This window comes from Salmo trutta, chromosome 9 (assembly GCF_901001165.1).
Source record: "Salmo trutta chromosome 9, fSalTru1.1, whole genome shotgun sequence".
Classification (NCBI taxonomy): Eukaryota; Metazoa; Chordata; class Actinopteri; order Salmoniformes; family Salmonidae; genus Salmo; species Salmo trutta.
The window spans coordinates 36,458,003-36,471,999 of NC_042965.1; the positions used below are offsets into that span (position 1 = coordinate 36,458,003).

At 40.6% G+C, this 13,997-nt stretch overlaps 1 protein-coding gene across 1 annotated transcript; it reads right to left on the reverse strand.

Annotated features, from left to right (window-relative positions):
* On the reverse strand, positions 1-3,535 carry ppil3 (peptidylprolyl isomerase (cyclophilin)-like 3). The gene is made up of 6 exons (XM_029763594.1): positions 3,430-3,535; positions 1,925-1,999; positions 1,302-1,395; positions 915-982; positions 719-837; positions 1-407 (listed from the first exon to the last, which is right to left on the reverse strand). Exons 1-6 carry the CDS (start codon positions 3,430-3,432, stop codon positions 281-283), a joined length of 486 nt encoding a protein of 161 aa, XP_029619454.1. The 5' UTR covers positions 3,433-3,535; the 3' UTR covers positions 1-280.
* Positions 3,536-13,997: the final 10,462 nt, after the last annotated feature.

Here is a 13,997-nt window from a genome sequence, read left to right on the forward strand (position 1 = left end):
TGTATTACATTTTTTTATTTGGTACAAAATATTAAACAAAGTTATTTATAAAACCAACATATTGAGCTCACATAGCTGCAAGGGCCGAGCATTGAGGACACATGCCAAATTCAATGAGAAGGGAAATATATTTTACACTCCATTGACAGTCTCTTTAGTTGCCTTACTGAATCCGTCCTCTGGTTTATAAATGGTCTAAACATTAGAGGCTTAAATTAAGATTTCACCTAAATTGGCAGATGTCAGGTCTATGGGTGTGTGTTCGTGTGCTTAAGACAGTCTATCCTGCAAATGGGTTGGCATGAAGAGTCACGTCCTTTATACGAGTCTCAGTCAGCGGCCGGAATGACTTTTCATTGACAGGGAGCTTCTCCAGTTCATCCAGTGTTTCCAAGCCATCTATTATTCTGCTTATCGAAAGAAAATAAACAGGGGGGGGGGGGGAGTATTGTAGCATTGCATTAGTTCACAATAAATGTTGGAGTTAACACAAACCACATAATATGCACAGTCAAGAGAATGTGTCCTTAGGTCAAAATAACAGATTGAAGTCATGATCTGCTAGCAATCACTTACAACCACATTAAATACTGACACTGTTTGTATGTCATTGGGGATCCAAATAAACAACGGCAGATTGTGGCTGAAGCCATTCTTGATAATCCTCTTAGTTGGCTAACTTCAGACAACCACATTAAGTGCTGAAACAACGACCTACTTTCCAAACACGGTGTACTTCATGTCCAGATGGGGCTGCTTGGCATAGGTGAAGAAGAACTGGGAGGCATTAGTGTTGGGGCCGTTGTTCGCCATAGAAACCACGCCACGCACATTATGCTGCACGGAAATAAATGAAAAAAGGTCAGATAATATATACCCAGAATTGTTGCTACCTGTCCCATTGAGGTACTCACTTTTAGGTGTTCACTCAACTCATCTTCAAATTTCCGTCCCCAAATACTCGTCCCTCCTTTTCCAGTGCCTTCCAAGATTACAAAAGTAATGCATGTTGTCAAGAGAGAGGCAGATAGTTTGTTTTCTGATCATGTAAAGAAAATTAATCCATGGGTTTGGAGAGGCATGCTGACAATTGGTATCTGATAAAGTAATTGAGTTATTCCATGGGTTTGGAGTGGCATGCTGACAATTGGTATCTGATAAAGTAATTGAATTATTCCATGGGTTTGGAGTGGCATGCTGACAATTGGTATCTGATAAAGTAATTGACTTGTACATTGGGCTATTGGTCCTTTAAAAACAAGAAGCCTTCCAACACGGTAATGCAGTTCTGATGAAGCTACCTGTGGGGTCGCCGGTCTGAACCATGAAGCCTTTGATGTTCCTGTGGAATATGCAGCCATTGTAGAACCCACCTGCACACAGAGCTAGGAAATTCTGTCAACACAAACAAAGTTCCGATTAGAGCAATCTATTGGTTACAGCCAACTGTAATGACATGCTAGTGTAGAGCAGTGTTCTTCAATCCTGGTCCTAGAGACCCAAAGGATGTAAAGCAGGGACGTTGATTGGGTATGCTAGTTCAACATCAAATTTAAAATAGGCTACTAAAATCATTCCAATGCCAGTGGCTCAAAGCGGGCGGGAAGGCTACTTGCCCGGCTGGCTTTAGGACAAGCACGTCAACTGCAGTGAATAGCATGACATTTCCACTCAAAACAGTGCAGAGGTGGAAGATGGCTGTAGTAGATGGATATGGCTAGGTAACTACTGTTTGACTTGACAAGTGTGTTTAATCCTGGTGCTGAGCTAGTGCGTAGCAGCAAATTGCTGTATGACATGCGTTTGTAGAATATTAAGTCCTCTACCGACGGAGGTGACTAATCCAGGGATAGTATTGAGGTAGAACAAAGACCGGTGGGACACCAGGATCAGAGCAAATGCACAAACACAGTGTATGACTCACCTCACATGATTTCGGGGCACGTTCACAGAACAGCTCGATTTTTAAATCCCCAAGGTCTGTGTGCAGTGTCACTGCCTGTAAAAGGGATTTGAAAATAATAATTAAATATTGCCCAAAAGGCACAAAGTTGTGAATTGTTTTCTTCATTAACTATACTGAACTAAAATAAAGCAAAATATAAATGCAACAAGTCAAGTTGTCACAACACAATGCCAAAGGTGTCTAAAGTTGAGGGAGTGTGCAATTGGTATGCTGACTGCAGGAATGTCCACCATAGCCATTGCCAGAGAACTTAAAGTTTATTTCTCTAGCATAAGCCGCCTCCAATGTTGTTTTAGAGAATTTGGCAGTACGTCCAACCAGCCTCGACCACAGACCACGTGTAACCACGCCAGCCAACGACCTTCACATCCGGCTTGATCACCTGTGGGATCGTCTGAGACCAGCCACCCAGACAGCTAATGAAACCGCTTGTCGTCCTCACCAGGGTCATGAGTTGACTGCAGTTCGGCGTCGTAACTGACTTCAGTGGGAAAATGTTCACCTTCGATGGCCACTGGCATGCAAAAGAAGTGTACTCTTCATGGATGAATCCCGGTTTCAACTGTACCAGACAGATGGCAGAAAGCTTAGCTTGTATGGCGTCGTGTGGGTGAGCGGTTTGCTGATGTAAACGTTGTGAACAGAGTGCCCCATGGTGGAGGTGGGGTTATGGTATGGGCAGGCATAAGCTACGGACAACGAACACAATAACATTTTGTCAAAGGCAATTTGAATGCAGAGACACCGTGACAAGATCCTGAGGCCCATTGTCGTGCCATTCACCTGTCGCCATCACCTCATCTTTCAGCATAAGGCCCCATGTTGCAAGTATCTGTATACAATTCCTGGAAGTTGAAAATGTCCGTCCGTTCTTCCATGGCCTGCATACCATTGAGTATGTTTGGGATGCTCTGGATCGACAGCATGTTCCAGTTCCTGCCAATATCCAGCCCCTTCACGCAGCCATTGCAGAGGAGTGGGACAACATTCCATAATCAACAGCCTGATCCACTCTGTGCTGGAGAGGTGTTGCGCTGCATGCAACAAATGGTCACACCAGATACTGACTGGTTTTCTGATATGTATTCCCAGTCATGTGATATCCAAAGATCAGGGCCTAATGAATGTATTTAATTGACTGATTTCCTTATACGAACTGTAACTTACCATTATTAAATATTTGTTTAATTAATCCTTAATATCTACGTATTAATAATTGCATGCAATTATTTGTTCACAAGAAGTTGACTAAATAGCTAGGTAGATTGTATTGGCAGGGAGTGGAAATTGGCATTGAAGCAGACGCGTAAACTAATGTGTTGCTCCCTAAGCTTACAGCTGCAAAATATTTACTTCAAACAAAGATGACTGTGTTCAGTGATAACAGGCGTTGTATTACATGTTATGTGCATTTCGTCAAAGATTATACATGAAACATGCGTGGTAAGATTGAATATTCTCACCATTTTCTTAACGCCGGAAGGTGAGATGGTGCATCAGACAAATAGATTCGACTAGCGTTATACACTGAACGCACAAAGGTTCCGCTGCGTCTATAGTTCGATTAGCCTACTTATCGGACGTTAAAATTACGAATTACCGTGGTGTTTTGTATTAGCCGAAAAATACAAGACCATGAATTTCAATCGCCCGTGCTTGATTACCGAAGAATCTGAATACCCCACGAAACTATATGTAATACCCACAGTGGAAAGAAGTGAAATCACATATTTGTTGTTGCCGCCATAAAAATAGATAGAGGACTCTAGTGCCCCACAGCAGGCTTTAGTGTCAATGGCGCTGCCCATGATCTCATAGATTCCATAATTGGACAGATACGACGTTGTGTCCTCTAATTATCTCTATGGTTGCCACCGGCTTCGATCAACTGATACAAATTTGATACCAATTACATACACGAGATCAACGTTGAAACAGATAGATTGGATTGGTTAATTTGGTGAAAATGGAAGACGTCATTACAGCAGGAATATTTAAAGGGAATACATTTTTTGGGCAACACACATTTATGGTTGAAGACGAAACCACTACAACCACTACCAGTAGCTCTGGGACAGTAACCTTTTTGGACCAGTGTTTCCCAAACTTGGTCCTGCCCCCCTGTGCACGTTTTGGTTTTTGCCATAGCACTACACAGCTGATTCAAAGAGTCAAAGCTTGATGATGAGTTTGTTATTGGAATCAGCTGTGTAGTGTATGGGCAAAAACATTTTTTTTTAAACGTGCAACTGGGAGGCCCAAGGACTGAGTGCAAGGTCAGCATCCCGGCGTCGCCTCTTCATTGTTGATGTTGAGACTGGTGTTTTTGGTGAAAATGGAAAACGTCATTACAGCAGGAATATTTAAAGGGAATACATTTTTTGGACAACACACATTTATGGTTGAAAACGAAACCACTACAACCACTACCAGTAGCTCTGGGACAGTACTATTTAATGAAGCTGCTAGTTGAGGACTTGTGAGGCGTCTGTTTCTCAAACTAGACACTCTAATGTACTTGTCCTCTTGCTCAGTTGTTCACCGGGGCCTCCCACTCCTCTTTCTATTCTGGTTAGAGCCAGTATGCGCTGTTCTGTGAAGGGAGTAGTACATAGCGTTGTACGAGATCTTCAGTTTCTTGGTAATTTCTCACATGGAATAGCCTTCATTTCTCAGAACAAGAATAGACTGACGGGTTTCAGAAGAAAGGTCTTTGTTTCTGGCCATTTTGAGCCTGTAATCGAACCCACAAATGCTGACGCTCCAGATACTCAACTAGTCTAAAGAAGGCCAGTTTTATTGCTTCTTTAATCAGGGCAACAGTTTTCAGCTGTGCTAACATAATTGCAAAAGGGTTTTCTAATGATCAATTAGCCTTTTAAAATGATAAACTTGGATTAGTTATACAACGTGCCATTGGAACACATGAGTGATGGTTGCTGATAATGGACCTCTATACGCCTATGTAGATATTTCATAAATCTGCCGTTTCAAGCTACAATAGTCATTTACAACACTAACAATGTCTACACTGTATTTCTGATCAATTTGATGTTATTGTAATGGACATAAAATGTGCTTTTGTTTCAAAAACAAGGACATTTCCAAGTGACCCCAAACTTTTGAATGGTAGTGTGTGTACGGCAGGACCAAATCGGAAAGATAGGTAGAAGCAAGCCCATGTAATGCTTTGTAGGTTAGCAGTAAAACCTTGAAATCAGCCCTAGCCTTAACAGGAAGCCAGTGTAGAGAGGCTAGCACTGAAGTAATATGATCCAAGTTTTTGGTTGTAGTCAAGATTCTAGCAGCTGTTTAGTACTAACTGAAGTTTATTTAGTGCTTTATCCAGGTAGCAGTAGTCTAGTCTAGAAGTGACAAAAGCATGGATACATTTTTTTGCATCATTTTTGGACAGAAATGTCCTGATTTTTGCAATGTTACATAGATGGAAAAAAGTTGTCCTTGAAACAGTCTTGATATGTTCGTCAAAAGATAGATCAGGGTCCAGAGTAACACCGAGGTCCTTCACAGTTTTTTATTGAGACGACTATACAACCATCAAGAGTAATTGTCAGATCCAACAGAAGATCTCTTTGTTTCTTGGGACCTAGAACTAGCATCTCTGTTTTGTCCGAGTTTAAAAGTAAAACATTTGCCGCCATCCACTTCCTTATGTTTGAAACAAAGGCTTCCAGGGAGGGTAATTTTGGGACTTCACCATGTTTCATCAAAATGTACAGTTGTGTATCATCCGCATAGCTGGGAAAGTTAACATTATGCTTCCGAATGACATCACCAAGAGGTAAAATATATAATGAAAACAATAGTGGTCCTGAAACAGAACCTTGAAGAACACCAAAATGTACAGTTCATTTGGCAGAGGACAAACCATCCACAGGGACAAACTTCCAACAGATAAGATCTAAACCAGGCCAGAACTTGTCCTTGTAGACCAATTAGGGTTTCCAATCTCTTCAAAATAATGTGGTGATCGATGGCAGCACTAAGGTCTAGGAGCACGAGGACAGATGTAGAGCCTTGGTCTGACGCCATTAAAAGGTCATTTACCACCTTCACGAGTGCAGTCTCAGTGCTATGATGGGGTCTAAAACCAGACTGAAGCGTTTCATATACATTGTTTGTCTTCAGGAAGCCAGTGAGTTGCTGCGCAACAGCTTTTTCATTTTTTTTGAGAGGAATGGGAGATTCGATATAGGCCAATAGCTTTTTATATTTTCTGAGTAAAGGTTTGGCTTTTTCAGCTTTATTTTTTGTTTGGTACACATCCGGTGGATTGGGAGCCATTTTTTATGTTCAACATAGGAGGGCCAAGCACAGGAAGCAGCTCTTTCAGTAGTTTAGTTGGAATAGGGTCCAGCAGCTTGAAGGTTTAGAGGCCATGACTATTTTCATCACTTGAGTGTTTCCCTTGATCCTAGGTCCTGGCAGTGTTGTGCAGACTCTGGACAACTGAGCTATGCAAATGGGAGTGGGTCTAGGGTTTCTGGGATAATGATGTTGATGTGAGCCATGACCAGCCTTTCAAAGCACTTCATGGGTACAGACGTGAGTGCTACGGGTCGGTAGTCATTTAGGCAGGTTACCTTAGTGTCCTTGGGCACAGAGACTATGGTGGTCTGCTTAAAACATGTTGGTATTACAGACTCGGACATGGAGAAGTTGAAAATGTCAGTGAAGACACTTGCCAGTTGGTCAGCGCATGCTCACAGTACATGTCCTGGTAATCCATCTGGCCCTGCGGCCTTGTGAATGTTGGCCTTTTAAAAGGTCTTACTCACATCGGCTGTGGAGAGCGTAGTCACACAGTCGTCCAGAAAAGTTGGTGCTCTCATGCATGTTTCAGTGTTATTTGCCTCGAAGTGAGCATATAATTAGTTTAGCTCCTCTGGTAGGCTCGTGGCACTGGGCAGCTCTTGACTGTGCTTCCCTTTGTTGTCTGTAATGGTTTGCAAGCCCTGCCACATTGGACGAGCGTCCAACGTCATCGATGCACTTATTGATGAAGCCAGTGACTGATTTGGTGTACTCCTCAATGCCAATGGAAGAATCCCGTAACTTATAGCAAAACAGTCCTGTAGCTTAGCATCTGCTTCATCTGACCACTTTTTTATTGGCCGAGTCACTGGTGCTTCCTGCTTTCATTTTTGCTTGGAAGCAGGAATCAGGAGGATAGAATTATGGTCAGATTTGCCAAATGGAGAGTGAGGGAGAGCTTTGTACGTGTCTCTGTGTGTGGAGTAAAGGTGGTCTAGAGTTTTTTTCCCTCTGGTTGCACATTTAACATGCTGATAGAAATTTGGTAAAACGGATTTAAGTTTCCCCGCATTAGTCCCTGGCCACTAGGAGCGCCGCCTCTTGATTAGTGTTTTCCTGTTTGTTTATGGCGAAATACAGCTCATTGAGTGCGGTCTTAGTGCCAGCATTGGTCTGTGGTGGTATGTAGACAGCTACAAAAAAAACAGATGAAAACTCTCTAGGTAGATAGTGTGTTCTACAGCTTATCATGAGATACACTACCTCAAGCGAGCAAAACCTTGAGACTTCCTTAGATGTCGTGCACCAGCTGTTGTTTACAAATATACATTGTCCGTCCCCCGCTGTTCTATCCTGCAGATACAGTGTATAACCAGCCAGCTGTATGTTGATAATGTCGTCCTTCAGCAACGATTCTGTGAAGCATAAGATATTACAGTTTTTAATGTCCTTTTGGTAATATAATCTTCCTCGTAAGTCGTCGATTTTATTTCCCAATTGCATGCTAGCTAGTAGAACGGAAGGCAGTGGGGGTTTATTCGATCGCCTACGAATTCTCAGAATGCAGCCCGACTTCTGTCCTCTTTTTCTCCATCTTCTCTTCACGCAAATGACGGGGATTTGGGTCTGTTCCCGGGAAAGCAGTATGTCCTTCACGTCGGGCTCGTCCGACTCGTTAAAGGAAAAAAAAGCTTCTGCCAGTTCATGGTGAGTAATCAATGTCCAGAAGTTATTTTCAGTCATAAGAGATGGTAGCAGCAACATTACGTACAGAATAAGTAAAAAAATAAGTTACAAACAACAGAAAAAAAACGTGGGAAAAAAACACATTCGTTAGGAGCACGTAAAACGTCAGCCATCTTCTCCCGCGCCATGGTACTATCCTAGTCACCCGGTTGGAGTCATGTCCAACTGTGTCATCAGGAGGGATCAGCCAATCGTGAAGTAGAAAATTGATCACTTCAAAATGGAGATTGCCTCAGTGGCGCTGCCCATGCTGTCACAGATACTATAATGGCACAGATACAAAGATGAGTCCTCTATCTATCTCTGTTACCCCCCTCATGCCCTGTTCAAAACAACTGGGAAATGGGAAATCTCAGACTTCCAACTTCAGTGTGTTCAAGACAACAAGGAATTCAGAACAAAAAACTTCAAGTCGGAAACACATTTTTCTAGAGCTCCCACTTTCCGACCTGAAAATCACTGACATGATTTGACCTCGTTTTCTTTCAGAGTTCCCAGTTGTCTTGAAAGCGCCATCACTAGTGGTGTCCCTGAAGCTCGGCCCCCTTTGGTTCTCTCTGTACACAAAGGTTGTGTTCCTCTGCTCATACATTGCTTACGCTTGGCAGATCTTACAATGCCTGGATAGGTATTTTACTACATCATATGTTGTAGCAGTCTGGTGCCCGACGGTTAATGCATGCAACGCCTGATGCCGAGTTCAAGACAACTTTGAACTCGTAAAACTCCTATTTTTTTACCGACTTGGAATCACATTGTAGAAGGATGAGCTCCGAGTTTCCCACTTGGAAAGAAAGAATTACAATCAACTAATAGAAAGCTCTATGCAAAAAATTTATGCAAATGCTAACTCAGAGGTTCCAAGTTGTTTTGAAAGCACCAGGAGCTCTGAGCAGAGGAACACGACCATTGTCACCTGGTTCTGTCACATCCTCACATGACCTTTCTTACTACTGTTATGATGGAACTTTTTTTCTCTCATCTAGAGAAGGTCAACATAATTACTTCCAGACTTGTGCTCAAATATCTATTAGAAAATCGGAAAGATCTCATATTCCAATATTATTACAATAAAGTAGTACTTCATATCCATATCAAGCCTCTTGATTGTTGTGGTTAGGCAGTGTAAAGTGCCCACTTAATTGATCAAAATCAACACAAATTGATCCAGGAAGCAAATGCTAAAATGAGACAAGTATATGTGCGTAATTAAGTTTATTATACTGTAATTTCACAAGAGGAATGATGATAATACTTTAGGGCATAATTAGGATCAAATAGACAGTTCACAACATCATGTCATGTAAACAAAATAGCAATGTTATTTTCCTGACGTGCTGGGAGATTTTTTTGGCAACAAAGTTAATACTGCTGATACACTACTTACTAGTAGTAAAATGGGGTTTGTCAGTCTCTTAGATGAGGAATTTGATTTAAAAACAAAATATGGTATAAAAAAACATGTTGGAGGATGACATTCCAGTTTATAAATAGAACTACATGGGATGCGGTAGGAGTAGGGTCTACTGTACATCTATGATGGCTCTAAATCATATACTGTACACATCAATTTCTTCCATACTCTTAATTAAAGTGAGCAACATAGGAAACAATACAAATATATCGATTGACACATATGTGATGTATGATTTCAGAAACAAAAGTGTTTTATTTTTATTTTTCAAAGTTCTAAATATAATTTTGAAGCTGCAATTAATATTAAATATATTAAATCATATTGACGAGAACATTTTTCAAAACGTATATAATTATAAAAAATGTGTGGTATAACAACTGTTTAAATGAACATAAAAATAATGAGTGGAATAAAAAAAATATGCTATTAAAGCAACACCAAAAATATGCAAGGATAAAACTGAAATGTACATTTCCCGAGGTTATAGTGTACTGTACTAATAATAACTGTCAACACTTTAAAAAAAATGGTCAGAAAAATGTGTAAGTGCAACTATTTTTCTAATGAATAACTATCATAATTAGGTATTGCATTCACCACTTGATTATGCTACCCTATACAGAACACAAAATACAAAATAAAATTGAAAATAAAAAATGTAGACATGCTCTGAAAATCTACAAAAATACTAATGGCTTCAAAAAGATTAATTTGAGTGATAATAGATTTAAAACAAATAAAACCCCTTATTTAAATAGATTTCTATGGGATGACAATACGATTAACAGACTTCAACACAAACTGTGCACCGAATGCATAGTTTCCATACTGACCATCCAATCACAAGCGGTGCACAGGATACAAGGGGGACACACTTTCTCCAAGACACCTCACACTTGATGACGGGCTGCAGTCTTAGGGGCTGTTTCCCAGACACAGATTAAGTTTAGTCCTGGAATAAAAACCTCTTTCAAAGGAGAATTTCCATTGAGACTGAGAATGCTTTTTAGTCCTGGACTAATCTGTGTCTAGGAAACAGCTCCCTTCTGTTAGTCTTGTCTCACTATCTAGTCTAGCATGAATATTTGCATAATTCCATAAAGAGACAAGTATGAAATAAGAGTTGATTGTCGACGTCATCAGCAGCGGATTGCTGAGGAAACGTGCATGTCATTGAGAACATAAATACCAGTGGAGGCTGATGGGAGGAGCTATAGGAGGATGGGCTCATTGTAATGGCTGGACTGGAATTCATGGAATGCAGTCAAACATGTGGTTTCCATTAATTCCATTCCAACCATTACAACGAGCCTATCTTCCTATAGCTTTACATCTTAACTTCTTGCACTTGGCCATCATCAAGTGCGATAGACAAGCAATTGCAGAACAGCTTTACATAGCCAGCCATCATTCCGGTGTTGTTTGTGTTGTCCTTCAGTCATAAAATCACTGTGCATATTTTGTTAATCTCCATGTCATCCACAGCAATGTTCTTTGCAGTTGTGTTATAATCCCTGTTTCCTGATGACAAGACAGCTCCTCTATGCACGTGGTGTGTTGCTGTGTCAGAGCTGTCATGACGTTGGCCTCTTTGGGTACAGGAAGGACAGTTGACCCCCTCCCCTTTGTACCATCACCCAACCTACCTTCCCCCCCAACCCAGGGTTGTAAAAATTCCAAGAGGAGAATCTACTACAACATGTTTCATAGAGAGACAAAGGAAATTCTTCCAACTCATAGAATTGGAGAACCTAGCGACATGTGTGTTCTGGAGAAGATATGGAAGATTGATGAAGACTCCAGCTACGAACTGATCCGCTTGGTACAATTTTGTGATACTCAGAAGAGACAATATAGCCATATTACCCTAAAACGGTCTACATGATAGCCTCAGCGATGAGACTGAATCCACATGGGTGTATACAATGTATTATTAAGGATAAAGCTATTTGTAATACATTGAGATGCTATGTACTGATGTTAATGTGATAGAATTATATTTCTGTAACCAAGGTTTGACCATCCAAGTACTCTACTGAAAGTGAACTATACCACGTGGTTAACTTTTACTATCGAGACCGACAGAATAAGAACAAGTCTTTGATATTAATTATTAGTCTGCAGCTAAGTAAATTATATCATCGAACGCGAAGACCAACCACATCCATTCTATGACGACATTCATGAATGTCGCTCTGAACGAACCATTCTAACCGAGAGAGAGAGAGAGAACGCTGACAAACTCTCCATCAGAACAAAACTCTCCAACAAGAATCCCGACGACACATGAGCGTAAATATATATTGATATTGCAATTGTTCCCGAATGAGTGAGCCTTCAATTGTCAATTGTTAATATTAATGAACTCTGTGTAACTTCTCAGCTTACCGTTTTATGACCCATTGTCTAACAGACCAGCCATGCTTGTTAGCCAGTAGGGCACATTCCTCTACCCATCATTGGTGACGATAATTACTGTTTGTATGTTTTCTGTTAATTACTTAGTGTAGTAAATAAATGATTTTAAGACAATTGATGTATGGATGATTTTAGTAAAGACTGGGTTCGTGCAGATAACCAAGAATTACAACTTTCATGATGAGACTGAAACAACATACGGGTTAAAATTGACTGCTATCGATGTAAAATATTACTAAGTATTTTAAGAGTTTATTCAGAGGATAACAGCTCTATAAACGTTCTTCTGTGGTGCCCCGACTTTCTAGTTAATTACATTTACATGATTAGCTTAATCAGGTAATATTAATTACAGAGAAATAATTTTATAAGTTAGCATGTCATATCACTTAATCCGGCATAGCCAAAGACACGACAGAGCCATGCGTTGACCTTGCATACAGAAGTCCGCAATCATCGCAACATCATCATGCTCACTGAGACAAACCCAGAAATACCGGGGGGGGGGGGGGGGGTAATAGAATTTTACTCACAAAAATAGAAATTGAATAGAAGTTAGAAGTTGAAGAACAAATAGATGGATATGGAATGACCTATGAGGATCAGATATTTGGTTGTCAGACTCATAACAGCTAGAATGACTAGTTTGAAATAAAAACTCAACTGAAGGGGGCATCTGAAATGGCATCCTATTCCCTACAGTGCATTACTTAGGGTGCCATTTCAGCTGCACACTAACAACCTCTTAACTAGAGCATAGAGCCCCATTCATGGTTGCGTATCAACACTAATGAACAGTAGTAACCGGTAGCTCAATATGGCACCCACACATAAAGGATCAACTTGAACATCGATCCCCATCTTTAAGTACAAGTTAATAAGGCCAAAGTACCTATGGAACACTAATCACTTTAATAATGTTTACATCCTGTTTTACTCATTTCATATGTATATACTGTATTTTGGTCAATGCCACTCCGACAAAGCTTGTCCTAAATTTGATATATTTCTTAATTTCATTTTTTAAATGTATGTGTAGATCCTACTGCACCATTGGAGCTTTTCACTACACTGGCAAAAACATCTACTAAATATGTGTACGTGACCAATAAAATGTTATTTCAAATCCTAACTCAATTTTGGTCCTTAATTCTGAAAATGAACATAATGTAGTCAGCAAGATCCCTTCAGAGTGATGGCTATGCTCCACTCGGGTAGCCTGACAAAGGGACAGATTGAATCAAATCTGTCTATTGTGATTCATCTTGTTTATTCAGTAGCCTCAATTATAATATGCTGTATTATATAGAGCACAGAACTGGAAATACTATAATGTGGGTTTGATTGAATTCAACCTTATATGACCATTCTATTCAAATACTGCCATTAATCCACGTAATGCTGATGCCATCCAGGTAGCTATTGTTAATGCACTGAACAGAAATATAAATGCAAGATGCAGTGTTGGTCCCATGTTTCATGAGTTGAAATAAAAAGATCCCAGAAATATTCCATATTTTTTTATGCACAAATTTGATTACATCCTTGTTAGTGAGCATTTCTCCTTTGTCAAGATAATACATCCACCTGACAGGTGTGGCATATCAAGAAGCTGATTAAACAGCGTGATCATTACACCAGTGCACCTTGTGCTGGGGACAATAAAAGGCCACTCTAAAATGTGCAGTTTTGTCACACAACACAATGCAATAGACGTCTCAAGTTGAGGGAGCGTGCAATTGGCATGCTGACTGCAGGAATGTCCACCAGAGCTGTTGCCAGAGAATGTTCATTTCTCTACCATAAGCCACCTCCAATGTCATTTTAGAGAATTTGGCAGGAGGTCTAACCAGCCTGAGAACCTCAGACCACATGTATGGCGTCCTGTGGGCGAGTGGTTTGCGGATGTCAACGTTGTGAAGAGTGCCCCATTGTGGTGGTGGCTTTTGGGATGCTCTGAATCAACAGCGTGTTCCAGTTTCCACCAAATGTCCAGCAACATTGCACAGCCATTGAAGAGGAGTGGGACAACATTCTACAGGCAACAGCCTGATGTGAAGAAGGAGATGTGTCGCATTACATGAGGCAAATGATGGTCACACCAGATACTGACTGGTTTTCTGATCCACGCCCCTACAGATGCATACCTGTATCCCCAGTCATGTGAAATCCATA

Bases quoted from the DNA above. Each gene is read 5' to 3' on its own strand.
- ppil3 (XM_029763594.1), bottom strand. The intron at 1,396-1,924 runs GTGAGTCATACA...TTGTGTTGACAG, and splicing joins GTGCCCCGAAATCATGTGAG to AATTTCCTAGCTCTGTGTGC. The intron at 983-1,301 runs GTAGCTTCATCA...TAATCTTGGAAG, and splicing joins TCAGACCGGCGACCCCACAG to GCACTGGAAAAGGAGGGACG.